A 27,357-nucleotide genomic window follows, 5' to 3' on the forward strand; every position below is an offset into this window, starting at 1 on the left:
TGTAGACTGTTAAGGAGCAGAAGATTGACAAGCACTCAGGTCTGACCAACTTGGTATGTGGCAAAACCACTTAACTCTAAAATTTGTATATCAAATCATGAAAACAAGAAATTGTGCTCTTAAATCAAAGGACCTAACTCTTGAATACCCACCAAGAAAACTGTACTATAATACAGTGCGTGCCCAAACATATTCATAGCAGTGAATAGAGAAAAACATCTGAAATTACCACCAATAAAGATCAATGTGGACAATTTTATAGTAATTATTATTATTTGTTAATCACAATTATTTGTTAATTTTAGTGAAAAAACATTTATATTGCACTTTGATGTAAATATAACACTGCATTCCTGCTATTGTATTCATGTTTGCATCAAAATAAAATTGTTCCTTCTTGTTCACATGCAATCATCTTTTTGAAGAAAAATCGAAATTTAAGCAATGTCATGATTTTACACTTTTCATACCCAGAGAACAGACAGCTGTCTTGTAAAGATTTATTTACAAGTGTGATAAAAGCAGCGATAGACTGTGGAAGAATGGACTACTGATTTAGAGAGTTGCAGCAACTGAAAAGGTTTGAAAAGGCTGAGGCATTACTGGAGAGTGCAGAGAGGCTGAGCTCGGGAGCAGGTCGGAGGCCCGGGGTGAGCAGCTGGGTATCAGTGGAGAGTGGGCAGACAGGCTAGTCACAGATAAGACTGAGAAATCCACTGGCAGTATTTGGGTGTGTGGGTGACAGAAGCTTCGGTCAAGGGAACACTGGCTGACTTTCCAAAAACAGGCAACATGCTTCAGGCAGGGAAACTGGGAGAAAAACAAAGACACAGGGTTAGAGGCAGGAACAGAGAAACAAACACTAGACTGAGTGAGCCAAGATACCACAATTGTGGACATAATGAACTGGCACATAACAACAGCCAGACCCTGTCCTTAAAAAACACAGCCACAATAAAGGGATTTACAAGAGGTGTGGAAGCAAGCTCGTGTAGGGCAGCACAGACCAGCTGAAGTCTGCATCTGAAATAACAAAGCACAGAGGAACCTGCCCCAACCCTAACAAAACTTAGCACAAAATAATATGACTACTTATACACTGTACTGCATTCCTGTTAATTAAAACCGCTTTACAGAAAATTTTGTTCATGTGCATGTCCTAGAAGCAAAATATAAAGACTTTCAATCGATTTTCTTTTGTACCTGACACGAAAGGCACAAAAATGCAGCTTTTCAGTCTTTGTCTCCTTTCTTTTTGTTGCAGTTGTTGCAGCTTCAGGACCTGCACCCTCTGCCAAAAATAATCCTGGACTACAGGCAGGTCTGGCATGTTCATTATTATTATGAATCATCATTATTATGAAAAATGAATGAATGGGAAATTCACTTCTTGAGCAGGAGCCCCTAAAAAACTAGGCGGTCACTGTTGAGCTCTGTAGAAATCAGTTTAATTTTTGTCAGTCAGAAAGGATTATCCAGGTTATGTTCATTGGCCAAAATCACAAATCATTATATGATCATTATATAATGATTATACAGTTCCACTACCAGATGAGACAAGTGGGACTTCTCTAACCAATGGGTGTGTTGTTTTGACCTTATCTGTCTTTTATACTATGATGTTTTCTTCCCAAGTTATTAAATCTGTTCTTTTTAAGATGATCATTGTTTAGCTTTACCTTTTGGGGGTTACATAAGGTATAGAGATAAAGTTTTATTGTAACAAATAATTGCATTGTTGTTCACAGGTTCGCAAAATCAAATCTACTTTTATTGATGGGATTTTGTCGTGCATGATGAGCAAGGTGAGTCAACTCTGTTTATACACTATTTTGCTAAAAGTATTCAGTCACATCCAAATCATTGAATTCAGGTGTTCCAATCACGTCCGTGGCCACAGGTGTATATAGTCAAGCACCCAGGCGTGCAGACTGCTTCTGCAAACATTTGTGAAACAATGTTTGTTCCTAGGAGCTCAGTGAATTCCTAAGTGATATGATGCCACCTGTGCAACTCCAGGCCTGAAATTTCCTAGCTACTAAATATTCTACAGTCAGCTGTTAGTGGTATTATAACAAAGTGGAAGTCATTGGGAATGACAGCAACTCCGTCACAAAGCATTAGGCCACATAAAATCACAGGGCCAGGGATCAGCCCTGTGCTGAGGCACATTTTGCTCAGACGTGACCAACGTTCTGCAGAGTCTTACAGACCTCTAAGCTTCATATGGCCTTCAGATTAGCTCAAAAACAGTGCACAGAGAGCTTCATGGAACGGATTTCCATGGCCGAGCAGCTGCATCCAGGCCTTATTTCACCAATGTCTTCCTGCAAGAACAGTCAAAAATTCCCGTAAGCACTCCTAAACCTTGTGGAAAGCCTTCCCAGAAGAGTTGAAGCTGCTATATCTGCAACAGGCAAAACCTTATGGGTTAGGAATGGGAAGTGACTCAATTTTATATGTGTATGAAGGCAGACGAGCAAATATTTTTGGCAGTACATCCCAAAAAAGTTGCTTGTTTTCAACGGGTCAAAGCGTTTTTAGTGGGAGAAGCATTTCATGACTCATCCAAGTTACTTTTTGGAATTTCCTTAGATGGATGATTGAACATGCATCTTTTTGCAATACAAACTTTCTACAAAATGTATAAAAGGTAAATGTACTCAGTCCACTGGCACTCTTTTTTTCTTGATGTGGATTTTTTTAGACTTTTTTGTGAGACTGAAACAACAAAAACTCGAGAGTGAAACCAAAGGTTTAGAAGTTGCTGCAGGCTAGAAGGACTCCTGCAGCTCCCACAGCTTTTGTTTTCATTTGCTTACAGTTTGCTGCTGCGTCAGTGCACTAGAACAGTAATTTATGCTGCTGGACAAACCCGTGTTTTTCCTCTTCACCTTTTAAATTCAGCTGCCGGTGTGAATGTCACCATCTCTCTGAGGCTGTGACAAGATGTGGTTTCACAGCTCCTGAAACAGAGTCATCACAAGTGTGGATGAGCTCTGCTGTGCTGACTTATTAGTGAAATAGTGAAACATGTTGTCTGAGTTGGACTCTCGAAGCTGTTGGTCTGTTTTATTGCCACTGCTGTATTCATTTGGCAGAAGAGAGATGTATCTCTGTGCCTGACTGTCCCTCCACATGGGCCTCTTTCAAGCCTCGTGCATGGGAGCAGCAGCTTGTGTTTGTCAATCTGTGCTTACTCAACCGTGCAAATGAGTCTGCCTGGTGTTCTCCAAAGCTTTTTGGCTTCGGATCATCGTGATTCATTTGGCGGCATTTTGGAAAAAAGCTGGCAACAACAAATGTATACAAATTTCTACTCAGTCATAACTTGAGTATTTGTGGTTTTATAAAATAGATTTTTGTAAAGTGTAAAATGTCACAACTACGTGGACCCTGTGGCTGACACCACAACATCGAATGACGTTTTATTCGCACTTACAATAAAAAAGAAAGATTTAGGAAAACCAGAAAACACCACATCCGAAAAGAAGGCAAGAGTCAGAATGGAGCCACAGTTGAAAGAGTCAGATGCCAGAGTTGGATTAGACGTAGATATAAGGAGTAAAGAAATGAGGGAAGTAAAAAAGCCACATGAGGAACTAACCTTGAGAGTGAATGTGAATAAATTCTGACAGACAAACAATGAGGCACAAGCAGTGGAGATCACTAAAAGTGAATGGGGGAAAACTAAGAATACTACAGAAGCCATACAGACAGACAGACCATGAAATAGTAGCAAAGGTCTGCTGCGTGGGACCTTAGCTACTATATGCTGTAATTATCTTGTCGTCTAATTTATTAGGTTAATAGGTTTGACAGTGTGCAGATGTTTGGGTTACATAACTACACTGCAGTCTTGAGCACTATAGTGTTGTTTTTGTTGGTGCTGTTGATGTTTTGTCCTGCTTATTGCAGCAACATAACTGGCACCCTACTCTGCAAGCAGCTTGTTCAGATTGGGCATGGCACTGTTGAAGGCGTGTGGGTCCAAACACGGGATCAGAGTGATCAGGGCAATCAAGACCGCAGCTGTTGTTTTCAGGCTGTTTTTGGCTATATGGAAACATTAGTGATAACATAGCTGACTGAAATGTTCATGTGATAATGTGTTAAATTTACAGGTTCTCCCTGTTTTTAATTCATATTTGACTCCCTTTGTCTCTTCATGTCAGAGCTACATTTCCTCTACGTGGCACCAGACCAGTGTTGTGACTGGGAGAATCTCTGCAAAACACCCAGTAAGTCAAACTTGCCTTGCATTCCTACCCATCTCTCCCAGCCTTCATTGCACTGGAATTAGTTGATACATCTTGGACTGTTAAAACACTGCAACAGGATTAAGCATCCTTGGAGGAGCTATCCATGGTTCTGAATTGGGAAAATTCAGCGCACTGAATTGGGAAAGTTTCTTTCTAAGAGTTCAAGGCACATGCATAGAATACCTAAAAGACCACATCAATGTGCATTAATAGAAACAGAAACGCTGGATTATATCTATGAGAAATTAAAATTTGGCATTTTAATGACTTACAGCACAAAATATTTTTACATTTTTATGGAGTGAGGAAAGCCTTTTTCAGAGCTTTTTGCTTAAAGTATTTAAACAGAAATAATATTTGAAAAATCTCACGAAAGATTTGTACACACACACAAATCTTCTGCTCGTGGATTTCTAAGATCCTAACAATCTTCTCCTTTTTGTGTTCTTTATAACTAAGCTTTCATTGGCTATTTCTTTCTGGCTTTCTCCCTTGTCAGAGAAACTCCTTAAGGAAGCTGACTGCATAGTAATTACATGCTCAGTCGTGAATGCTGAGTTCTCATAGAAACAGATGTTTTGGGATTGTTGTGTAACAGCAAGCTGGAGGTTTCTATGAGCAGAGTTTTTTATGAGGTGTAGCTGAGAGACAGCAGCTCAATGTTTAAAACATGAGTGTGAATAAAGGGGCGGGTGTTGGACGCCTGGCTGATAGGGAGCATGTTGAGTTAGAATGGCTTTACAGAGTCAGAGAAATAGTCCTGCTGAAATATTCATACATCCTGGAGCAAAGAGCAGGTGAGGCACAAAGAGGAAGACTTCATTCTAAGAAGACATTCGTTTTTTTGACGGAGTTGATAATTATCATTTTCTTACTGTTATCCTCTATGGTATGAAAATTAGTTAGAAGCTATATATACCTCCCCTTTTTATCAGGCAGTCGTTGGCTTCAGTTGTCTTTGCAATATAATATTCTTGGTAGAGATATTAGAAATGTGGTCTGTGTAACTAGTAAATCAAATATGAGGCCTAGGGGCCAGGACCAATGCGTGAAATGGGCAAATTCTGTCCACTGAATGACTTTGCAAAGTGTGAAAACTGCAGCGAGTTCGTTAATTATTCAGATTTTTCATAAAATGCACTGGCATTCATTCTGTGGTGATGTCAGAGCTAATGAAAGTTAAAAGTGCTGGATCTGGATTTGTTGTTTGAATCAAAAAAATGTTAAATACTTTATGCCGAGTGTGTGAAGTGTAATGACAGTAGACTCAATCAAGTAGAAAACAGATATAAATTGTTGATTTTCCGAATGTAAGCAGTAACATCTCAATAAAGAAACTGGTGTTGTTGATGTTTTTAAACTGACTTAAATTATTATGCAGTGGTTTTCCTGGCCTAATTCACTTGTCCTGTCAGTCCACAGAGCATTTTGCCCAGCCTCTTTCTTATTGCTGAATCATGAACTCTGACCTTTACTGAGACACGTGAAGCCTCTGGTTTTTTTAATGTTGTTCTGGGTTCTTTTGTGGCCTCCCGGATGAGTCATCGATGTGCTCTTAGAGTTATTTCTGGAGGCCGGACACCCCTGGGAAACTTCACCACTGTTCCAAGTTTTCTCCATGTGTGTTCACTGGAGTCTCAAAGCCTTTGAAATGGTTTTGTAACCCTTTCCATACTGATAGATGTCAGTGACTTTGTTTCTCAAGTGTTTCTCTAGATCATGGTGTGATGTGTTGCTTTTTGAGCTCTTTTAGCCTGCTTCACTTTGTCAGACAGCTTCTCTTTAAGTGATTTCTCGATTCAGCAGGTCTGCCAGTATTCAGGCCTGAGTGTGTTTAGTGAAAGTGAACCCATCTTTCCAAAAAAAAAAAAAAGTGGTTAATCACAGTTAATTCACGATTTAACAAGAGGCACAAATTAGTTTTTCACACAGTACCAGGTGGGTTTGGATAACTTTTCTCTCTTAATCAATGCAATCACCATTTAAAAACAGCATTTTTTTATTTTTCAAGTTGTCTTTGTGTAATATTAACATTTTTTGATGATCTAAAACATGTAAGTGTGATAAATATGCAAAACACCAGGAATTCAGGAAGAGAGCAAACACCTTTTCACACCACTGTTTTGTTCAGTTTCAAAGCCTGTGGTAACCTCGCTAAAAAAAACTAAAGCCTAGCGTTTTAGGCAATTATCCAATTACAATGTAATTGGTACAAAAGTAAAGGGATACCCAGTCCTTTGTAAGATTGCACACAGATGGTGCTGAGGTCATAGATTAATGAAGAAAAAACTCAGAAAATTATAGTTGTCGCCCAGTACTCTTTGATACAGTTTTTTTTATTGAATTGATTCTTTATATTTGTAAGTACAGGTACATTAAGGTGGCATTTTGAAATAACACACACACTATCAGTATTAACAGTGAAGGTAAACACCCTCTGTTTAATAGTTTGAGCCAAATGCACTCAGTGCTTTTTCTGTAATTGTAAAGCTTTATTTCTGTAAGCCTGAGAAGTAGGGCTGGGCCATATCATACCGTTCACGGTAATACCGGTATAATGTTGGGCAACGATAAGAAAATTAAATATCGCGATAGAATATGGGTAAAATGCGCATGCGCAGTGCTTTTGTTTTCATACGCACGTGGCGGAAAAAGCATGGCGGCGACGAAGAATGAGAAGGGCGAACGAGGATCATTGAATGAAACGGATGAACCAGAGCTGGTTTGGCTTTCGTCCGTCAGATACACAACAAAGCACTATTTTTGGTAGAGCATGCTAGTGGGCTGTTGTTATTACCGTGTCTTTTGGAAAATACGGCACACTTTAAATCAACCCTTTGATTTCTCTGAAAATCGACAGTTCCCCTTACCTTATAATCCCGTGTGCTTTATGTATGAATTCTGGTTGTGTTTACTGACCTCGAAACGATTGTATGTACACGGCGCTCGAAAATCTGTCAAATGTTTTAGTACGATTTTGCTAAGCTACGAACCCGCACCACTTGATGGATTGTCGGAGTGTTACGGCCATCGTAGGCAGGAGCCTTGCAGAGTGATACGTACTGTGCTTCAACATAAAATTACCGTATTGTGTGTATAACCTCTTTTTAAGTTTTGTGGATATTATACATGGTTATGCTGAGGACATGTTGGCCAATTCCCACTGGAAATGCCTTTTGGTTAAACTGCCAGTAAGGAATTTGCATTTACACTGTTACATTTTTATGTAGCTTTAATGCACATAAAAAACAGCTGCTTGTTTAAGTGAAAATACATTGATGGGGTTCTTTTGCACTAATAAAGTTGTGGAGTTGTAAAGTACTTTGTCTAGTGTCAATTATATCGTCAGTTATATCGTTATCGCAAATTTTCAAATGTATATCGTGATAAATATTTTTGGTCATATCGCCCTGCTCTACTGAGAAGCTGTGCTGATGGCTTTCTTTGATTAATTTAGCAGCATTTCTATGTACTGTTGAAAAGCATTTGAAAAGTCACATCATCAGTTTCAGTGGTTCATTATAAAAGCCAATTTGAAGGCTGCATATGATCGAATTGTGGGAGCGAAAATAAACTTGACGCTATGACAATGAAATAATAAATATAAATCAAAATACCTGTAATAAATAATATTATAAAACAGACAACTGCAAAAAAGTACTTCGACTTCTGTCTCGGTATGGGGAGGTCGATAGCTCATTTCAACAATACTCAGCTGTCAGGCTCCGCTGGTTCTTCTCCTGTTAGATCCTCTCCAAGCCTCAAAGACACTGAACTTTTCTAATCTCACCGGGCAAATTGTGAGCGATGTGAGCTACACATTGAATTGATTGTGCTGCTACTAAATGATATATGTGACTGTGGGCGGCTGTGGTTTATCACTGCTCTGTTCCTGCTGTTACTCAGATGTGGGATTTGGTTGAGCATCTTATTAAGCGTGTGAATGCTTGTGGTTTGTGCTGTGCGCCAGTGTGGTCTTTAGTGATTTTATTGTACTGTGATAGTAATTTGTTCCCAACAATAAATAATACAAGGCAATATGGATGTGCCCATGTTATGTGGAAGTTTAATGACCAAATGATTAAAGTACATGCCATGTATATTTACTCTTGTTTTCCTATTTCTATTGCTACAGAAATAGAGGTCATAGTGGCCTTTGCTTCATGTTGTCCTAGGTTTTTTTTTGCCATGTTTGCTTCCAAACTCTTATTGCCACAGCTAGTACATGCTAAAAATGCCCAAGGAATTGTTATGCCATGCTTTTCCCTCAGAATACTAGAAGGTTACATCTGAAGCGTGAATTGTTTTAGTATATGTTTTAATGTTTATTAATGTTACAAAAAAGATAGTGTGCTCGCCTGTTTTTTTTCTATAACCATCATCCTGAATCCAACACTGTGGCTCTAAATGTCACGGTCTGGGGGGCAGACCGTGGGGGATGTTGGAGAAAGGACCCAAACGCTGGACTTAATGAAATGAACAGTGGGTTTATTTACAGTGAGGTAAATGTACACCACACATTGAATCTCCAAAAGTGCTCCCTCGACTCCCGTGACGTGTCTTCTCCCAAGTGCTGGTATCCCGTGCTCTCTGCCCCTGTGCCTTCACACACCCCGTGTGTCTTGCAGTCCTGTGTTCCACTCTCCTGAGGAAAAAACACAGACACAGCCGTTATGGCACCAACTCCAGCAGGCATACACTGACCAGCACTACAAACACTGACATGGAGTCTAACTCAAGGATCCTGCGCCGGAGGAAGCTCCATCGCTCTGTTAAGTAGCTCCTGATCAGAAGCAGGTGTGTGGTAAGCTAGGCGTGACCAGCAGCTGGCAGGGCCACACCCATCAGGCCTGCAGGTGGCTGTCCTTCATCCTCCAGCCTCACACACATACACACACCAGCATTGAACACAAGAACACAGTGCAGCAAACATACATCCAATACACTAATAACAATAAAGGTCCACACTGTTCACGAACCCCGAGTCCCCGGAACCGGGTCCGTGACACTAAAAGCCTGACAGACACTAGCGATACTCATCTAACAGTCATGGATGGTGGACGGTGGGCACTTCCTCCTAGAGTGCAAAATTATCCACAACATCATAAAATAATTCACTTTGACCACTAAAGGGTGTAAAAGATGGATACAGCCAACATGGAAGTGCTGGTATTCCTCTCTGATCAGTACCAGGGGGCAATACCTGTGGTTACAAACAAATGTTCTCTCTTGTAGAAGAGTATGAGAACATGGCCCTCTGCCCCGACCTCTGTAAACGCTTTTGTGATGACTTCATGGGTCATTCTAAATGTCAGAAATTTCACAGTTTGCAGTTTTGATATACCAGTGGTACTTTTTTTTAAGCGAAAACACAGTTTCCACTGGAGCACACATTAGTAAAGCTGTTCCTAAGCTACAGTGATAAAAAGACTCAGCTCAAGGCTTCAGAAACTCATGGTGAAGTAACAATGGCTACCGCCATCTTTTATACTGTTTATGGTTTGACCCAATCACAGAAGCTTATAGCAAGATATACGCCAATCTTTGAGTAATACAATAACAGCGCAGTTCAAATAGGAAATATCAGTATATTATGGTAATTTTGCACGTATTTTTTCAGCGACTCCCTTTAGGTGTCGTCACAGCATATCATCTGCCTCCATCTTACTCCATCCCTAGCATCCCCCTCTACATGTCCTCCTACATCCATGAATCCACTCTGTGGTTTTCTTGTTGTCTGGAAGCTCTATCTTCAACATCCTTTGCCCAATATATCAACTATCCCTCCTCTGCACATGTCCAAACCATCTCCGCCCTGCTTCTCTTTGTCTCCAAACTGTTCAGCCTGAGCCGTCCCTCTTTCTTTCGATGGTAGACCCCAGGTATTTAAGCTCATCCATCTTCAGTACCTTTACTCCTTGCGTCTTCACCTTTCCAATCGTCTCCTTCTCATTCATACATGTATTCTGTCTCATTTCTTGCTGATTTCCTCTTCTCTCCAGAGTATACCTCCACCTCTCCAGAATTGCTCTCACCTGCTCCCAGTGCCTGTGTACACGTCACGCTGATGGTTGAGATCAACTATCTTATACTAGTTCCTCTAGCAATGCAGATCTAAATAGTCTGGGTAACCCTATTTGATGTTACACATACAAATAGGTGCAGATATGAGTTGATATAAAATATCTTTTTCATCTTTCTTAAAATGTCAGGTAGTCTGTAGCAGAGCATGGTGATAAATTGTGCTGCTAGGTTTGAAATAAGAATCTTTCTCCATCAGAGAGCAAGAAGGAAGAAACTTCAACCCTCCAGAGTCAAACTTATTCTGGCATAATTTAAGTCAGCTCATTATTATTCTCATCATACTGGAGAGCAGAATGTGCTGGGCGTTAATTGAAGACTCGCTCAGTGATCATTAACACGTCACATCCCACTGCTTTTAGTGGAAAAAGGTTCAGCTTGTAGTTGGTGTTTAAGGTAGAAAAAGACGTTGCTCTGCCACTCTCCGCTCTGCACACACATACACGCACATATTCAAATGAGGAGCGTTGCAGAGGGGGTTTCGCTTTCATCTGTTGTGGGTTCAATCACAGTGAAGGCTGTCTGCAGTAACAAAGGGGCGCCTGAATGAAAGCAGGACAGCTATGAAACTGGTGCTGAGTTTAAAGCGCAGCGAGAAGTGAGTCTTGCTGGAGAGACAAGTTGGCTCGTCTGTTTTTATCTGCTGAAAGCAAAAATATGTTTGAGCCTCAGTGCTTCTCCCGTGTCTGTGCCATGTCTTTCCTTCTCTCATTTGTTATGACTCTCCTGGTCCCCTTCTTCCTGCTCCCTTGTTGTTTAAGTATGTTTTCTTTGTCATTTATAGTCTCCAAGTGGCTCTTCTATCCACGTCTTTCTCTTTCTTGTTCTTGCTTTGCTTCTGTCTAACGCTCTTTCCCGCATGTACTCGTCCCCTTATATTAATAATTTTTAACATGGTGAAACCAAAGAAGACAAATCCCACCGCCTCCATCCCCTCCCTTACCCTTGGTCTTGCTGGTTTCAGCTCTAAGAGAGGAAACCATAGTTCTGATTGAATCTACTCTGCACTGTATCAGCTATCCTTTTGTGTCCCCTCTTCTTTTTCAAAGCCTTTTATGGGTTTTTAAAATTTATACACTCGTGGCACCCACAAATGCATCAAACATGCTCACTTACTCATGCAGATCCAGGGCAAAAGAAAGATGTAAACACTCTGTTCTGCTTCCATTTTCTATTTTTTTCCCTGTTGTTTGCTCAGAGGCTTCAAAGTAACGGTTTCTTAAATTTTAAAGATAACATTACTTTTTTTTCGCCCCCTAACAGATTGTGCACATTTACCTCCTCATATCATAACCTAATCAATCCAGTGTCTCGGGTACAATTATATGATGCAGTCTATCTCAGTCGAGATTGATGATTCATTAGAAAAGAGCTGCATTATTGATGTTGTGTATTTGGTGTTAAGACTGTGCAGCCGTGTCTGTTCCCATAGTGCCAACTAAGTTTCCTCCAGGGCTTGTCAAGCAGTTTAACCTTTGTTTAAGACCGCTCTGCATTCAGTCGTTAAGTGTTTTGCACAGGCAGCTCTCTCAAGGCTGAACCAGCACTTCACTGAAGTGTGCGTGATGTTCTTTGCTGACACCAGAGTGGTTGGAAACACAAAGCCAAACATGCAGGGATACGTTTTTTTTGCATATACTACTACACACCTCTATTATTTTATTTAACTTGAAATTATAGCAGGCAGTATTGCAACCCATCCTCTTCTTTGTCTTTGTCTCTGTCTGTGCATTTAGTTAACCAACAAAAAGAGGTACCAGCAAATCATCAAACTTTGACTCCATAAAAGACTGACGGTGCATTTCCGTCACCGCACCGGGCAGGCAGACGGTATAAACACCCAAGTTTGTGAAAGCAATAACTGGGACAACGTGATGTAGGATTACGATCATGATATAGTAGGTGTATCTACCAACAATCTTGGACGAGTTTGAGTCTCAGTGACCTCGATCTCGGAGGTCAAGTTTTCTGAAAATCTTGTGAATGTGATAACTGAAGGAAGTCACCTAAAATGTTCTAATCGACATCATACGTACGTGTGTGTGCTCAAATTTTATGGAGCTTGTCAATCATCAGGGGAACTGCCAACAGTGCTCTCATCTCAGGCTGTCAGGCACTGCCATTCTGTCTGATGCCACTGATGTCTCCGAATAATGTACTAAGTAACCTTTGCCATCAGTGCCTTCACACAACAACCAGAGGCAGGATAAATCAGCAGTCTGTCAGCCTGGGGACTCCTTTCACTTTCTGGTTAGGCGCGCTGCATTTTGAACTTTTTTAGCTCATTTATTTTGTCTTCATCGTGGTTTGGTTTGGTTCAGATAAAGGTTGTGAACTAGGTGAAAATACACCAGTGTTTTCTGTTGTAGACTTGATTCTGGTTTATTTAATATTCTGAGTTTAATTGTTACAGTTTTGATCTATGTTTGTATTCCCAGGTTTGTTATCTAGCCTTAGGCTTTCTGTCCTCATTCCCGCTCCTCCTGTGTCTAGCATCCTGCAGCAGTAGCTCTCTTTGAAGTCGGTCTTGTCTCCATGTTAATTTGTCTGTTTCCCGCTCATGTTTCTGTGTGGCCTGTCCTGTCTGGTAAGTCCTGTCTCTCGCTCTCTCACCCTTGTTCTGTCTTCTGTAATCCTACTTACGGTTTATTAGCAAGAATGACCAGCTCTCACTAGGCCAGTATCAGAGAATCTAGGATTGGCAGAAGCCCAAGGTATAAGCATAAATAATCTGTGTGTGTCTCGCTCCCTCTGTTCCCTGTATTTAGTCAGTCTTCCTCTAAATGTGTTGTACTGTTTTACTTTGATAGTCTCCTGTGTTCAGCAGGTTCTGTTTTGGTTCCCTGTCTCGTTACTTAGACTATGTTCAGCTGTGTTCCCACCTGTGGTCTGTTCCCTTTTTGTCTTGTGTATTTAATGTCTGCGTGATCTCCCTCAATGTTTGTGTTCTGCCAGTCTGTCTGTTAAGTTTAGTTTCTAGTATTTTCCGATTTTTAGTTTCTTGAGTTTAGATTTCATCTCAGTGAGTCTTGCATTTTGGCTCCATTCCTGCCTGCCTCACACAGCCATTAAGACACCTCATCGTTGATCCTACATTTTGAAAAACAGCACTGTAAAAATGACTGAGACATCAAGGAAAAAAGAAAATTTGGAGATTCCAGCAACGCCAGTAAACGCCTGGAAATTAGAACAGACTGGGAGAGTAGCATGGCTTCACATGATTTTACTTGTAAACTTGCAGTCTAAGAGAAATAAACTTTATTTACCCCTCTGTCCATCACCTCAGTATCCAGTGGATGGGTCTTATTTTTAGGAGTTTGCTTTTCTCCTCATGTTGAGCAGATGGATTCTGGTGAATGTGTATTTGTTGCAGTGTCACTGTGTCTCAGCATGTTTGTGCTCGCACGTAGCAGGCATGTGTGCGCACAAACACGCCTGCGTATTTTAATGTGTGCGCGTGTTCTGCAGTGATTCATGACATCGCCACTGTGTGATTAAATTGCCCCACACGAGCGTGATTCAGTCGTCCCCATCTGTTTAACAAGGCACCGCTCCTCTGAGACTCGCACTCTGGCTCGCTGTGGGCCAGATTTACGTGCATGGAAGTGCAGGGCAAAATTTTTAGTGAACCCCTCATTCAATTTGCACCCACAATCTGTGTGTAGTTAGTGCCAGGCCACTCATAGAAGTCGAAATCACTTCATTTTGAGCTGATCACTTAAAAATCACATGCTTGTAAATTACTGCATTAACCTGATACAAAGGAATATATGGTATAACATACACAGAGCTGTAATTCCAGCTCAAGAGGTCTTTATGAACCTATTTTATTTAAAGATAAAATAAAGTGGGAAATTACAGAAGCCAGAATTAGGTGTTACGGTCCAATTAACCAATAAGAAGACACTTTAAAGGATTTCTCATACATGATTCGGATCAGGTTTTTTGTGTGAATACTGAATTTACTCTGGTATGAACCAGTTCTACTCCTAAAAGTGTGGCCTGAATGTCTAGATTCAATAAATCACTTGGATTGATTCTTGGCCATTCTTTACTGTCGCCCAGCATAATTTGCAGATGATATTTTTTTGCTCAACATCCATCTGCTTAATCACAAACCAGCTCCATATGACCGACGTCGCACCGGTCTTCTTTATGAGCACCTCCTCCTCCTCCCCACCTGGAAGCTCCATGCTTGCAGCTGCTGCCATGCAAACAGGCACAGCTTGATGACATCATCAACATGGCTATCGTGGTAGGACGGTATAGTCAAAATCTCTCGTTGGTTTGTTTACTTTTAGAGGTTTAACTAAGCGATCATTATTATATTTATTATAGTTTAATAACACAGTTCAGCTGTGCTGACAGATGCTTTAGCTACCAGTGTCATTGTGTGGTCCCTTCAGGGATCCATGCAGACTCCAGTGAAGGACCAATAGGGGCCACTTTCAGCTTCATACGCATTTACCCATTCCAGCTTAAGACATGAGGAGGAAGTGAAGAATACCAAGTCTGGGTTGTAATGTTGAATAAAAAATGATGTTGTGCACAGTGCCAGTGGTGGGAAGACAACTCAAAAATACAAACATCTGTATGATTAAGTGGCTCAATCATAGTCAATGAGCCCAGGAGGGAAAACACAGCAAAGCGTGTTGGTCTGTTTGGGAGTTGATAGTACAGATTTATTTCCTACAAGTGTGTATATGCGTGTGTGAGACCAACAAACCAGAATATTTCATGTGTGTGTTGTAGGTGTGCAGCAGTAGTATGTGTCAGTTCTGTATAATTCACACACAGTGATGTGATGAGGAAAGGAACCGACACAGCCACTTTTTAACACAGCCCTTCCTGTGCCAACGCTAATGTGTCTCCGCTGTGTTTGTGTGTCTGTGCATTTAAATGTACATACATGAGCTTGTTGTTGTATACCTGTTGTGGCTGTGCTGCTGCACGCCTGTGCTTCAGCTATGAATTATAAACAATCTGAAGGCAGAATACATCAGAAGGAAGGTGCGAGAGCGCGCCCTCTCAGTCTGACTCCTACAGCGTCTGCTAATGAACTGCATCTCCATCCCTCGTGACACAGTAAGGGCGATAATGACTTAGACCACATGCAGAGCAGGTGTGTGTCTGTATTCACATTCTAAGTTATATTTAAGTAGCCAGATGCAGTGAAAGCTTTTCTCCATTAGGTGATGCCATCAGCGGGAGTTGCTCTCCCATCAAGTCAAATACAAAGCAACATTTCTTCATCCTGTCGTAAAATGTTTAATCAATTTCTTTGGCACACATGAATGTACTTAGGTAATTGCAGCATCTGTGTTTAATAACAGGTGCATTGTTATTTATACGTTATGATTATGTTACGTGTTTCAAGCGTAACTGTGCATAAACCATGTAAGTGTGTGTGTGTATTGATGGATGATATGTACTGACCAGAGCTGGGGAAGGTGACTGTCTATAAATACGTTTGAGGATCTCTGCCAAACTGTACAGTCAGCAGTGAGCAGACGAAGCTGACCTGGACTCTTTTATATTTTACAATTTCTCATTCATGCGCTCTCTTCAGCTGCAGTGACGCATGTACTATAGCCTTCCTGCACCTCGGCTCTGAAATTCTTTGATTCTCTCTGTCTCTGTTCGTCTTTTTCTCTTTTATCTATCTTTTATCTCCTGATCTCCGCCCCGCTCTTTTTCCTGCCTTTTCTATCTCTTTGATTTTCTATTTTGTCTTTGCTTTCTTCTGTTTTTCTATCACCTCTTTAACAGGCTCAGGTTTAACTTGCTCTTCAAGACCATCCAGTCGATTTGATTGTAAAAAAAAAAAAAAGCAGCATTTCTTTTGACAAAATGACAACAGCGAGAAAAGCTGTTATCGATAAATGTGACACAACAGGTGCGAATTATCAAGGATGGCTGTGGCTCAGGAGATAGAGCCAGTCATCCACCAGTCAGAAGGGCGGCGTTTTGATCTTTAACTCCTCTACTGTGGTTGTTAAAGTGTCCTTGGGCAAGATTTTGAACCCTAGATTATCCCCGAAGCATCCATTGGAGCATTTGTGTGTGTTTGATGTTAGAAAAGCTCTTCAAAGCATAGAATAAAGTGACAGAATAAAGCAGAAAAGCAGCCTTTACATTTACATTCATATGGAAATCTTCTCTGTCTGTTTGCTGTCTTTATGAGGTGTTGCACTAACAGAAAAATGAAGAAAAACTCTAAGTGCACCTTAGAAAAAAAACTAGCATCTCCACTAGTTTCTGTAATTTTTATTGTGTGTGTGTGTGTTTGTGTGTTTGTGTGTGTGTTGATTTATGCTGCCATCACGGTACTATGCAATAGTGTCTGATGGGAAAGCTGAGCAGTCATACCTGACACACTGCATGTCACATCAGGACAATGTACCCACATAGCAGACACATGTTTCTAATTACTTGCACCTTTTCCCATTCACTCCAACACGAATACACACTCCAGGTCACGTATCTCGTAGCGTGTGTGTGTGTGTGTGTGTGTGTGTGTGTGTGTGTGTGTGTGTGTGTGTGTGTGTGTGTGTGTGTGTGCGTCACTGGTGTCTGCCCAGCTTCTAATGTATTCTTTCCACTGCCCACTCTCTGGCACTGCAGTCCTCCCCCCATCTCTCTCCTTACCTCTACTAAATAATTAATTAGTGGCATGAGCAGGCAGCAGTTTCTTTTTCTCTGTGTTTAACATTCGCACACGCTCATTACAGGGTCAAATCGAACACTGACTCTGACCATGACCGGAAACATGCGTTTGCTTCAGTTAGTGTGTGTTTTACTTTGCGTGCCTCCTTCTCCATGTTAACCTATCTTGTGTGTGAATGTTTTTGTGTGCTTCTGTGCAATGAGTCCTGCTCGTCCTTGATAATAACCTTTAACATCCAAGCACCCTACTTGTACACACACACACACACACACACACACACACACACACACACACACACACACACACACACACAGACCCTGTGCTGTTTGTGCAGGTATATTTCAAAGGGTGAGTACAGTGGGATTAACAGGGATTAAAAAGGAAGTGCTGAGTCTGAACCTGCTTTTCTACTCCCTCCATTAAACTATATGTATGCATTCTGGGGAAATCATCCTGTCCTGTTTCATCCTTCTTCAGGCTAAAAAAACCCTCCTCTATCTGTGTAATTTTGCGTGTATGTGTGTGTGTGTATTGACAGTGTCTTATGTTACTCAGTGGGCGGATGCAGGGTGGGCTAAGAGCCCAGTGATAATCAGGCTCTTCCTCTTTTAAAATGTGTCTCTGAAAACTTCTGTAGTGTTGGCAGGTGAGTCAAGTTGGCGTTCAGCTTTTTTGTTATCTTAGCCAAACAAAGCAGCCAGCAGTATATAAATGCTGCGCAGGATTTCTGCAAGTCATTGAATTATAGGAATAAAAATGAGGTGGTGTGATGTGGTGCAGAGAAAGACAAGGACACTCAAGGACTCGCCTGCATTCACTGGAATATCAGGCTCCTGGTGCAGCTTTCCATCCTGCCCAACCATAAAGTTACAAATTTATATTTTAGTTATTTACAACAAGTTGCTTAATTTTTTGTGGTTTGTTGGTGCAGGTTAGGCGTCCTGGAAGCAAATCTAGGTTTAACCCTCTGAGGTCAAAGTCATCATATGTGCAAACCCCTAATCCTACTCCACAATCTAGGAGAGCAGCACCAAGTATTGCTAGCAAATGCAGTATTAAAGTAAAGCAAAAACCTAAAGTCCAAATGTATATTGAGATGATCTAAAATATAACATGTAAGTATGATTCAGATTTTGGTTATGTATTGTTTTACACATTTTAATGCTATAATTTTCACATCATAAAATCTCTAAAAAGCTTGTGTTTCATTTACAAAATGATGTGTAGTTAGCATAAGCATGGCTATTTTGTTGGCTTCAATCTTGTTTTATGGCACAGAACTCACATTAATCAAACTGTTAATAAAATCCACATAACTGCAATGTTGGGATTAAAACTGCTATGTTGTTTGAAGTTCACGTTTTTGATACAAGTCAGCGAGCCTGTGATTTGTACGTGCTGTCCCGTCTATTGAGACCAGAAGGTTAAACACTACATTAACCAGACAGCAGGACATGCAGCACATGAATATTGTGCAAATGTTTTTAGAAATGTCATCAAATGTAACTTCCAGACATCACTTTGCTTGTTACTGGTTTATTTAATAAATTACAACATCTCAGGCCATCTGACCTTCATCAGGTTAATTGCTCAACTTTTCTCCACTGTAGCATCAAAAAAATGTCAACATTTAGTTGGAGGGCTAATGAAAACAGTCAGCCAGTCACATTAACATCATTGTGAGTGTGACATTAATCCTTACATCCATATAACTTTACACTCTCCAAATTCAGAACACATATCAGGCTTAGTCTTTAACAACACGGTGTCAACTGGATGCAAAAGTAACACTTGTTTGAGAAGCCAAACAGAGAAGCTACATGTAACCCTAACCCTATAAAGACATCTGCAACCATGAATTTCCTGAAGTACAGCATCCGTTAAAGGTGTGGGTATATTGGAAGTCTGAGAAACCAAATCTGAGAAACCAAGCTAGGCTATACATTTTTTTTACAACAAGCATTTGTCACAGAAAAAAAGTCCCAAGGACCCAAATACACAGCAAAAATTTAGAGTAAAACTAAAAGCAAGAATTATTCATACTGATGCCCACAGTTCAGAAAAAGTAACTGTAGATGAACAAAAAGCTGTAAAATTCAAAACACATAGAGGTAATAAACATGGAAAGTCATAACAGATGACGCAAATGATAGCGAGATTAAGACAAAGAATAAGGCAGGACTGTTTATACACTGAAGACAAATAGAAGAGTCTAAATTAGGGGCAAGCAAGACACAGGTGAAGCTAATCAAGACAACCAACCAGGAAGTAAAACCAAGAACAAGAAACAACCTACAAGATTACACATACTACATGCAGACAAAGACGACTCATGGCAAACATGGCAGAAAACTGGAACACTAAAGCATAAAAACAACAATTAAATCAAAGCCAAAATCAAACCATTACCAGTTGGAAAGTATAACTGGCAAAATATAACCTAACAAAATATGCTCCCAGTTAGCTTTGTGGAAAATGTAGGATCCAATTTCATAGTAGCTCAATCTAAACTTGAAACTAAAAGTCTGGGAATCTTTTTGGAAGTCTGCTACTTTGATTTGGACTCTTTTTACTCTTCCTTTAAACACTTTGAAAGGAGGATTTCTGACATACTCCATAAAAACACATAACATCAAAAGTACTGCAGACTAAAGACACTACTTGTCTACCTTGTGTCTTCTTTGTAGCTTTAATAAGCATGCTCCAAGTGTCTGTAGATGTACTGTGCACTCTGACCTTTCCTTCATAGGTATAGTTAGATCATCTTATTCAGGGTTCTTCAGAGAATAACTTAGAGGAACAGGGAGACCCGGAATAATGAGACACTGTTACAGGTCTAGAGTTAACTCCATCTGACTTACATAATATGTCTTCTCCTAAACTAGAACTTCCAGGCCCTGCCAAGGCAGCCACTTCAAATCACCAGGAAGCAGTACATCCAAGGTATGCCACACACACACACACACACACACACACACACACACACACACACACACACACACACACACACACACACACACACACACACTTACTTATTATAATAGAGAGAGAGAGCAAAAAACCCTCCCACACACCTCAGAGAGTGACAATGATGCATTGGAAGTGCAGTGCAAGTGTATGTTAGAGAGTGAGGAGGACCTCCTTTGGAGCATGCAGAATAAGCTGGAACAAGTTAAAAAAAAAAAACCCCAAAGGACGATAAAGCAGCAGCAGCAAAGGCCTTCTTACCAAACTGTGTCAAATGTGTTTCCTACATGTTTGTGTACTACCCCCCTGCTGTAGCCTCTTCTTGTTTTGCTTGTTAGTTCAGGACTGCAGCTGTAGCACACTTCTGATTTCAGCCTGTGGATAATTAAAAATGCAGTTTGTTGCATTTAATTATAATAATAATCAGTTTTATGGACGTACAGCTCAGAAGTTTACATCCATTCATCGTGGGCATGAATGTCGCGGTAAATTGGGGTTTTTAATGATTTCTTTGAACTGCTCTTTTCCAGGGTGGAACGATAGTACCAGATACAACTTAAATGACTTTTAAAAAGAGTTGGGTGCACAAGTTTAAATTTATTTTGGATTTTCAGATAGCCGCATAGGGTGAAAAGAATATATACAAGCTCAAATTTATGCATACATTCTACACGGACACCTCATTAAATATCCTCTCCACGCCCACCAGACACTTTTGGTAGCCATCAACAAGCTTCTGGCTTGATTCTGATTGGATATTTTTCACATCTCACATAAAACTTTTCTCCAGAAGGTGTTTGGGTTGTAGCTGTAGCTTGAAGGTATACCTTTGACCCTGTGGGAATTAGAGAAAATCTAAATAAATTCAAACTTGTGCACCAAGTCATTAAAGTTGTATGCTGTGCAATCATTCCACCCTGGGAAAAGAGCACTTCCAAGAAGTCATTAAAAACCCAAACGTAACATGACATTCATGCCAATGATGGGTGTTTGTGTAATTCTGCACATAGTACCAAGATCCTCAAATGAACATACCAGAATGTGAAATATTTTTCCTTCTTAGAGCGCATTTTCATTAAAACATCTCTGGATGCATTATTAAGGTTGCATTTATTACTAAAATACAAACTTGGGTTTGTATAGTGTATCATACACAGAAAACCAGTCTATCTCCGTTCTGCATGTGGTGTTGCTTTCATGATCCATATGAACACAAGCATCCACTTGGCAGTTTTAGACCTGATTATTTTTCCAGTAAGTGTTCTTGTCAGGCTTTCTCCAAGCTTTAATTACTGTGATTTTCCCTTGCTGCACACTATAATATTTGGTAAATACTTTCAAACTGCCAGCATGAAAACAGCAGGAGTCTTCAGTTTACATGAAAGTTTTTTGACAACTCTACAGGAAAATTACTCTATGACAGAATTTGGCTATGATGGCAAACTTGAATTGGATTGAATTTTGAATTGATATACCTTTATTAGTTCTACAAGGGGAAATTTCATAAGGCTGCCGACCTATTGCACGCAATGGCGGCGCCATCTTACCATCAGACCATACATACATTACGCAAAACATCACATGGGGAAGACAGGTCAGAGAGGTATAACAATGGAAAATGCACCACACGAGGAAAGATAAGGAGAAAAAAATAACTCCCCCCAGACTGAGCTCCAACAGGGAGATCAGTTTGAGAACAGAAAAAAACACCTCTGCACATAGCACATGAAAAAACTCTTAATACACCAAAGAGACACATGACAAGCAACAGGGGTGGGTAAAGCGTGAGAGACAGCCGATTTAGACAGTACATCCGGGCCTGCGTGCGCTGGTCTCCTTGATCCACCGTCAGCATCGGAAGGGAATAAGCGTTGAAGGCGTTTGGAAAGGGAGGGGGGATGAGTGTCAGTGTATAACAGTCTTCCAGCCAACCCAGGTGGCCTTGCATGGAATGGGAAAGAACAGACTAAACACAGTCTGATAGGTTTGTAGCTTGAACCTATTCGCTGGAACGTTGAAGACAATATAATTACACAGCAAGCAAGACACGAAGTAGGCAAAGTTCTTCATGTTTCTCGTGCACGGGAGAGAACCGGACAAACGCCGTTCCTTTGCTTGACCCCAGTTGCTCTCGTCTGCTCCCCCGTAACACCGCTCTTTTATTGAGGTTACATGAATATACATAGGTTCATTAACATATGACGTCGACATACAAACATTGAGTACCTTGCCTGTGCGTTGTGTAAGTGTGTGTGTGTGTGTGTGTGTGGGGGGGGTCAGAGTGTGACCCCATAAATAACTTCCCTAAACCTGCTGGTCTGGAAGTCCAGCAGTTTATCTAAACAAAAGGCACTTAGACTAAAACAGATATAGATACGTTATCCTACCATAAAACAATAAGACAAGGTACGACCTCTCTCGTGCTCCCAGAGTGCTCTGGAATGCACACAAAGTTTGCAGACTATTAAGGATCAACCCTCTACCAATCTAAAACTAATTATAAAACTCTAAGCATATATAAGTAGATATTTCTAAGCATAAATGACAATCAACAATACAAAACCTGACACAGTCGTTATCAGGGTGTTGTTGTTCAGCTCCAGCCTTGAGACAGCAGCTGGCGCCAAAGGGGTATCCGCATAAGTGATGGTATTTTTTACTTTAGTGCGAACAGCTCATATGAATTTCAAAGCAGTTCTACAGTCCAACACTGGTCTCTCAATCTCCCGTTGGTGAGCCGCGAGCTTCGCCATACTTGCGTTCTGTGATGTTGTCATTTCTTGTGCTCAAGGAGCCGATTCTGAGAACTCACGGCAGTGTGCCTCCCCGAGATGTCATCCAATTTGCGCCCAGAAATGTTATTCCGGGCTAGCCCTTCCAAGATGTAATCCAGTCTGCAGTCAGAGATCTTATTCTGAGTATTCACAGCAGCCGTAGCCTCTCCAAGATCTTATCCGTGCTGCACTCAATGAGCCCATTTTGAGAAACTCACGCCTCTTCCCATCGTTTCAATCCCAGCGGGCAGCCTTGTGGGGGTTTGAACAGCCGGTTCCGCTTCCTTAATTCTTCGGTAAGCCAGGGCCAAGCCAGCTCCGATCAGCAAGAACCCTGTTACCATGGTTCCGAATAGGTAGATATCATCAGCACTCAGGCTCACCCGAGCCCAGACTTCTCATTGAGAAGGGGTGTCAATTGCATCTAGGGTCCAGTTGATCCAATCCATAATTCCTCTTTTAGGTTTTAGAGAACAGACTGTGAGAGAATGTTCCAGGGAAAAGTAATACAAAAAACACAAGACTAGACAAGGACATAAGAGGCTAAGCAGGGAAGCTAAGGGAGAGGAGGAGGAGAGGAGAAAAGTGCGACCGCCTTCGTCAAGAGCAAGAGCAGACGAAGTTTTCTTCAGTTTATAGGCCGAATAAGTAGATTATAGGTTGAAGCTCTGTCCAGAACAGGGTTCATCAGTGCTTTTTATTTCATATCAATGCAGCTTAAAATGTTAAAAATGATGTTGAATCTGTCTTAAATCCTTTAAGACATTATTTCTTTACATTACATTTATATTTATATATTCTAAGTTTCACAACCATCATTTATTAAAGAACTGGATTTGTTAAATTCCAAATCCCATAAACTAAACTAGACACTCACGACACATTAATCGAGTGTAATTAATCTGTTTTTACCCAGGTACAGTAAATCTTTGATTGGCACTTGATGATGTCTCTGGGCAGTTTTCAAGGCCCCTGTCTAAACAAATGGGAAAAGAGCCATAACTTTAATTTAAGGGCCCACAAAGTGATAAAAAGTGTAGAAACCGAATCAGAATAAATACTCTTATTACAACATTACAACATTAAAATCCTCTGTGGTAATGTACAGATGCTGAATTACAAAGATTGAGTCTTTATCCAGATAGTTATCGACGTACAGTTGAAGCTGTAATGCGTATGTCAGCTCAACAACACATTTTGATCATGTTTAGCACTCCAGCTGTTGATTGTCTCTTTGGGGACAGAGACGGGAAAACTACAGTCTTTGCTTTTATATTATATTTTCTTTTCATTCCTTTATTGCTGTGCCTCCCTTCTATAATGTCTCTGACTGAACATCTCAACCTAACATTTGTTTCATGCAACTGTGATGCAAAGAGCTTGTGACAGATTACTAGCTCCTATTTAAGGATGGATTTCCTTGCTTTTATGAGGTCATCTGGTATCTGGAGAGTCAGTTTAATCCTTGCCTGCTTCACAGCTACCAGATCAGCCGGCTGACAGCGAGTCCCAAACACAAGATGATGAATAAAACATTAAAACAAGTCCGTCCGTCTTGGCGTGACCACTGACACAGACACCGCTGCTGTCAGGCACAGCCATTGGTGCTGCACTCAGCTTTATTGCTTTATCTCTGTCCTCTCAGTGCCTTTTTTATTTCTTCCTGTGTGAGTGATTCATAGGTGCTAACATCAGCACCTCTGCTCCCCTCTCACTCAGGCTCCCAAAGGTCCTTGTCATCAAATCCTCTTCAGCCTCTGCTACATCCCTCGTATCATCCGCGCTCTTCCTCCATCACTATCCCTGCTTCCCTCCCTCTGTCATTCTCCTATCAGTTATCACTTTGTGACTTGAGGTGCGAGGTGGAGACACTAATCACAAAGGATAGCAGTGCATCAGTTTGTGTTTATGATATTTGTGTGTGTGTGTGTGTGTGTGCAGCTTTAGTGGGATTTTAATCACGCTGACGTGGGCCGTGATGGTTCACACAGTGTGATGGCTGTTATTGTGGTCATTTCTCCCTTACAAAGGTCAGCACTTCAGTTCAGCACAGGGCTGTGATAGCCTGGTCCTGATTGGGTTCCTCTTAAAGGTGTATTGCAGCAGCGTAACTTAACCCTTTATGAAGTCGGATACAAGTGTTTTTCTTGCTCCTTTAAATCCCCTGCTTACATTTCCTCTGAGTGTCTCTTTCTGTATACTCCACAAACTCTTCATTCAGTTTTGTTCATGGTTTTAAATGTGCCGGGAAAGATATCCCTACATTACACACTGAGATTCTACACATATATATAGTGGGTCAAATGAATTTGAATTCAATTAGCCATGGCATTTCTAACAAGAAGGGGAAGTGATAAAGCGGGCAAAGACATTTCCATTAAGCTCAGCATCTGTGTGGTTTACAGTATATTGATCATTATTTATTAAATGCCTGACATTTTGATTGCACAAAGAGTGCATAACCTTCATTAACACTCAGTGGATCAATGGTCCAGTAATGTTATAGTCACAATGGGGAAAACAGTGACTAAGACCACAAAACAGCTAAGATTGTGGCTTATCTTGCCTTTGAAATGGTCGCTTCAAAGACGGGAACCTGGTTTGCGGACGCTCATAGTCAGTTGCCATCTTCAAAGCAACTTTGGTGCATGAAGGTGACGATAAAACAGCAGCTAGACGGAGTCAGTCTGCCAGCAGTTTGGTATTAACTGGGGTCAAGTTGGCAATTACATTCAGTCTGTTTGTAATAAATCGTGAGTTTTATTTTTATTCCAGTGTGACTGAGCCATAAAAGACCTGTGAAGCAAACCAGATGGCATTCACTGAGTAGTTTTTTATTTAAAGCCAGTATTATCGCATTAAAAATATTAATAAACGACATCACAACACAGATAAGAGTAAGTTAAGAACAAGCTGTCTGTATACAGTATGCATTTAAACTTTCCTGCACTCTGATAGCAGCCACCCTGTCTCTTTTAAACAGCAATACCTAAAAAATGTTCTATGTCACATCTATGTTATATTTACATTTTTATAAATTAAGCTAGCAGTATATGAGGTCATTAAAAAGTAATTAAATTAGCTGTTTATGGGGAGATAAGAATAAACAGGGAGCAGTAAAAGTGGGATCCAGAAGAGATTTTATTTCACTTTAATTTAATTTAATAAGGGTAATTTTATACCTCCATAACAATGAACTAGCAAGCTAAATTAGTGTTGATATCCTATCATAAATGAATAAATTGCATTAAGTTGGAAAAACAATAATTAGTCATTTGAAATGTGTATTATAATTTTTTTCTTGTTAATTGGACAAGAAGTTTTGTTCACCTTCAACTTTTAATGCAAAAACCTGTTTTGAATCCAGCCTTGAGGACAAGTGACAAGAGGCTGTAACCTGTGTATAGTTATACATTTGTAGTTTGGAGTATCTCTTGCTTTACAGTAAATGATGATTTACAGAGTTATTCCTCAGCGCCTGTGTTTGGTTCTCAAAGGAAAAGAAGACGAGGTGGTGACTGTGCATCCTCGGGCCATGTTCATTCCTCAGGAGGGCTGCACGTTTCTTGCTGCAGGTGAGGAAATAGGAAGTATCAAAACATAACCTTTTTGGCTCCTCGCTTGTTCCCACAGCAGGTAGCACCACACGTTTGATTTAGAAAAGTTCTATACCAAATGCCCTTTGTGCCATAACCCCAAATTGGATTTGTGTCTCTGGCTGGAATTGAACCAGCAGCCTTTTTACTTGCCAGTGGATGTGTACACGACTACACCATGGAACGACTTGTAATTCAACCTAATTAAGTGCATGTGAAATGATATTATAGAGTCATTTGGTATCTTTATCTTCCTGTGTTTGTTTTTGATTCCAGAGATCTGTTTATTTTGGGATTCATACAGCGTATCGGATCTCTTTAAATGCACTTTGTCAGTGCAGAATAACCCAATGTTGCTTTGGACACAAAGGTATCTCCTGTACTTGTACTTAGAGTACATGAGCAGTTTAATCACTGCTCATGTTTTGACACATCATTTATTCTCGAGTCGACAGAAATTACCTGCTCAGGCATGTCTTTGCACCGTAGTAGTGCCAGCATTAGTTCTGCTTTTGTAGCCTAGCCTAGTGGGAAGAGTATGAACATCTGTTTTGACAGCAGCCCAGATTAAAATGAGATATGTGAGTAAAACAAGACTAATTAAAGCCTTTTCAGTAACACTTAGTAAAAAGAAAGGTCTCAGTAATAAATGTCAGTTGTAATAAGACTATTGTAGGTACTTACAAGATAATTGTCATACAATAGCAGCATGTATTATGTGTTAATTATGCTCGATAAGGTGTTAATTATAGCATCATAAGCCCTTGTTAGACAAAATCACTTGTTTAATTCTGTTTTATTTAAATAGCACCAAACAACAACAGTTGTCTCAAGCTACTTTATACTGTCAGGTAAAGATCCTTCAATAATACAGAGAAACCCACAACAATTCAACAACCCTTTATGAGCAGACAGTAAGCGACAGTGGGAAGGAAAAACCTCCAACAGAAACAGACTTAGAGAGGGGCAGCCATCTGCTGTGACCGGTTAGGAGTGAGGGGAGGAAGACA

General features: G+C 40.5%; 1 protein-coding gene across 1 annotated transcript in view; it reads left to right on the top strand.

Moving 5' to 3' along the window:
- poln (polymerase (DNA directed) nu) overlaps positions 1-27,357 on the top strand; it is an 86,617-nt gene that overhangs the window by 25,618 nt on the left and 33,642 nt on the right. Inside the window, exons 16-20 of the mRNA XM_080895627.1 lie at positions 1,265-1,321; positions 1,749-1,805; positions 4,176-4,241; positions 19,896-19,953; positions 26,249-26,326. Coding sequence (XP_080751753.1) covers positions 1,265-1,321; positions 1,749-1,805; positions 4,176-4,241; positions 19,896-19,953; positions 26,249-26,326 — 316 coding nt within the window. The remainder of the gene's footprint in view (positions 1-1,264; positions 1,322-1,748; positions 1,806-4,175; positions 4,242-19,895; positions 19,954-26,248; positions 26,327-27,357) is intronic.

The sequence above is a fragment of the Rhamphochromis sp. 'chilingali' genome (genome assembly GCF_963969265.1).
Source record: "Rhamphochromis sp. 'chilingali' genome assembly, chromosome: 1".
Taxonomy (NCBI): domain Eukaryota; kingdom Metazoa; phylum Chordata; class Actinopteri; order Cichliformes; family Cichlidae; genus Rhamphochromis; species Rhamphochromis sp. 'chilingali'.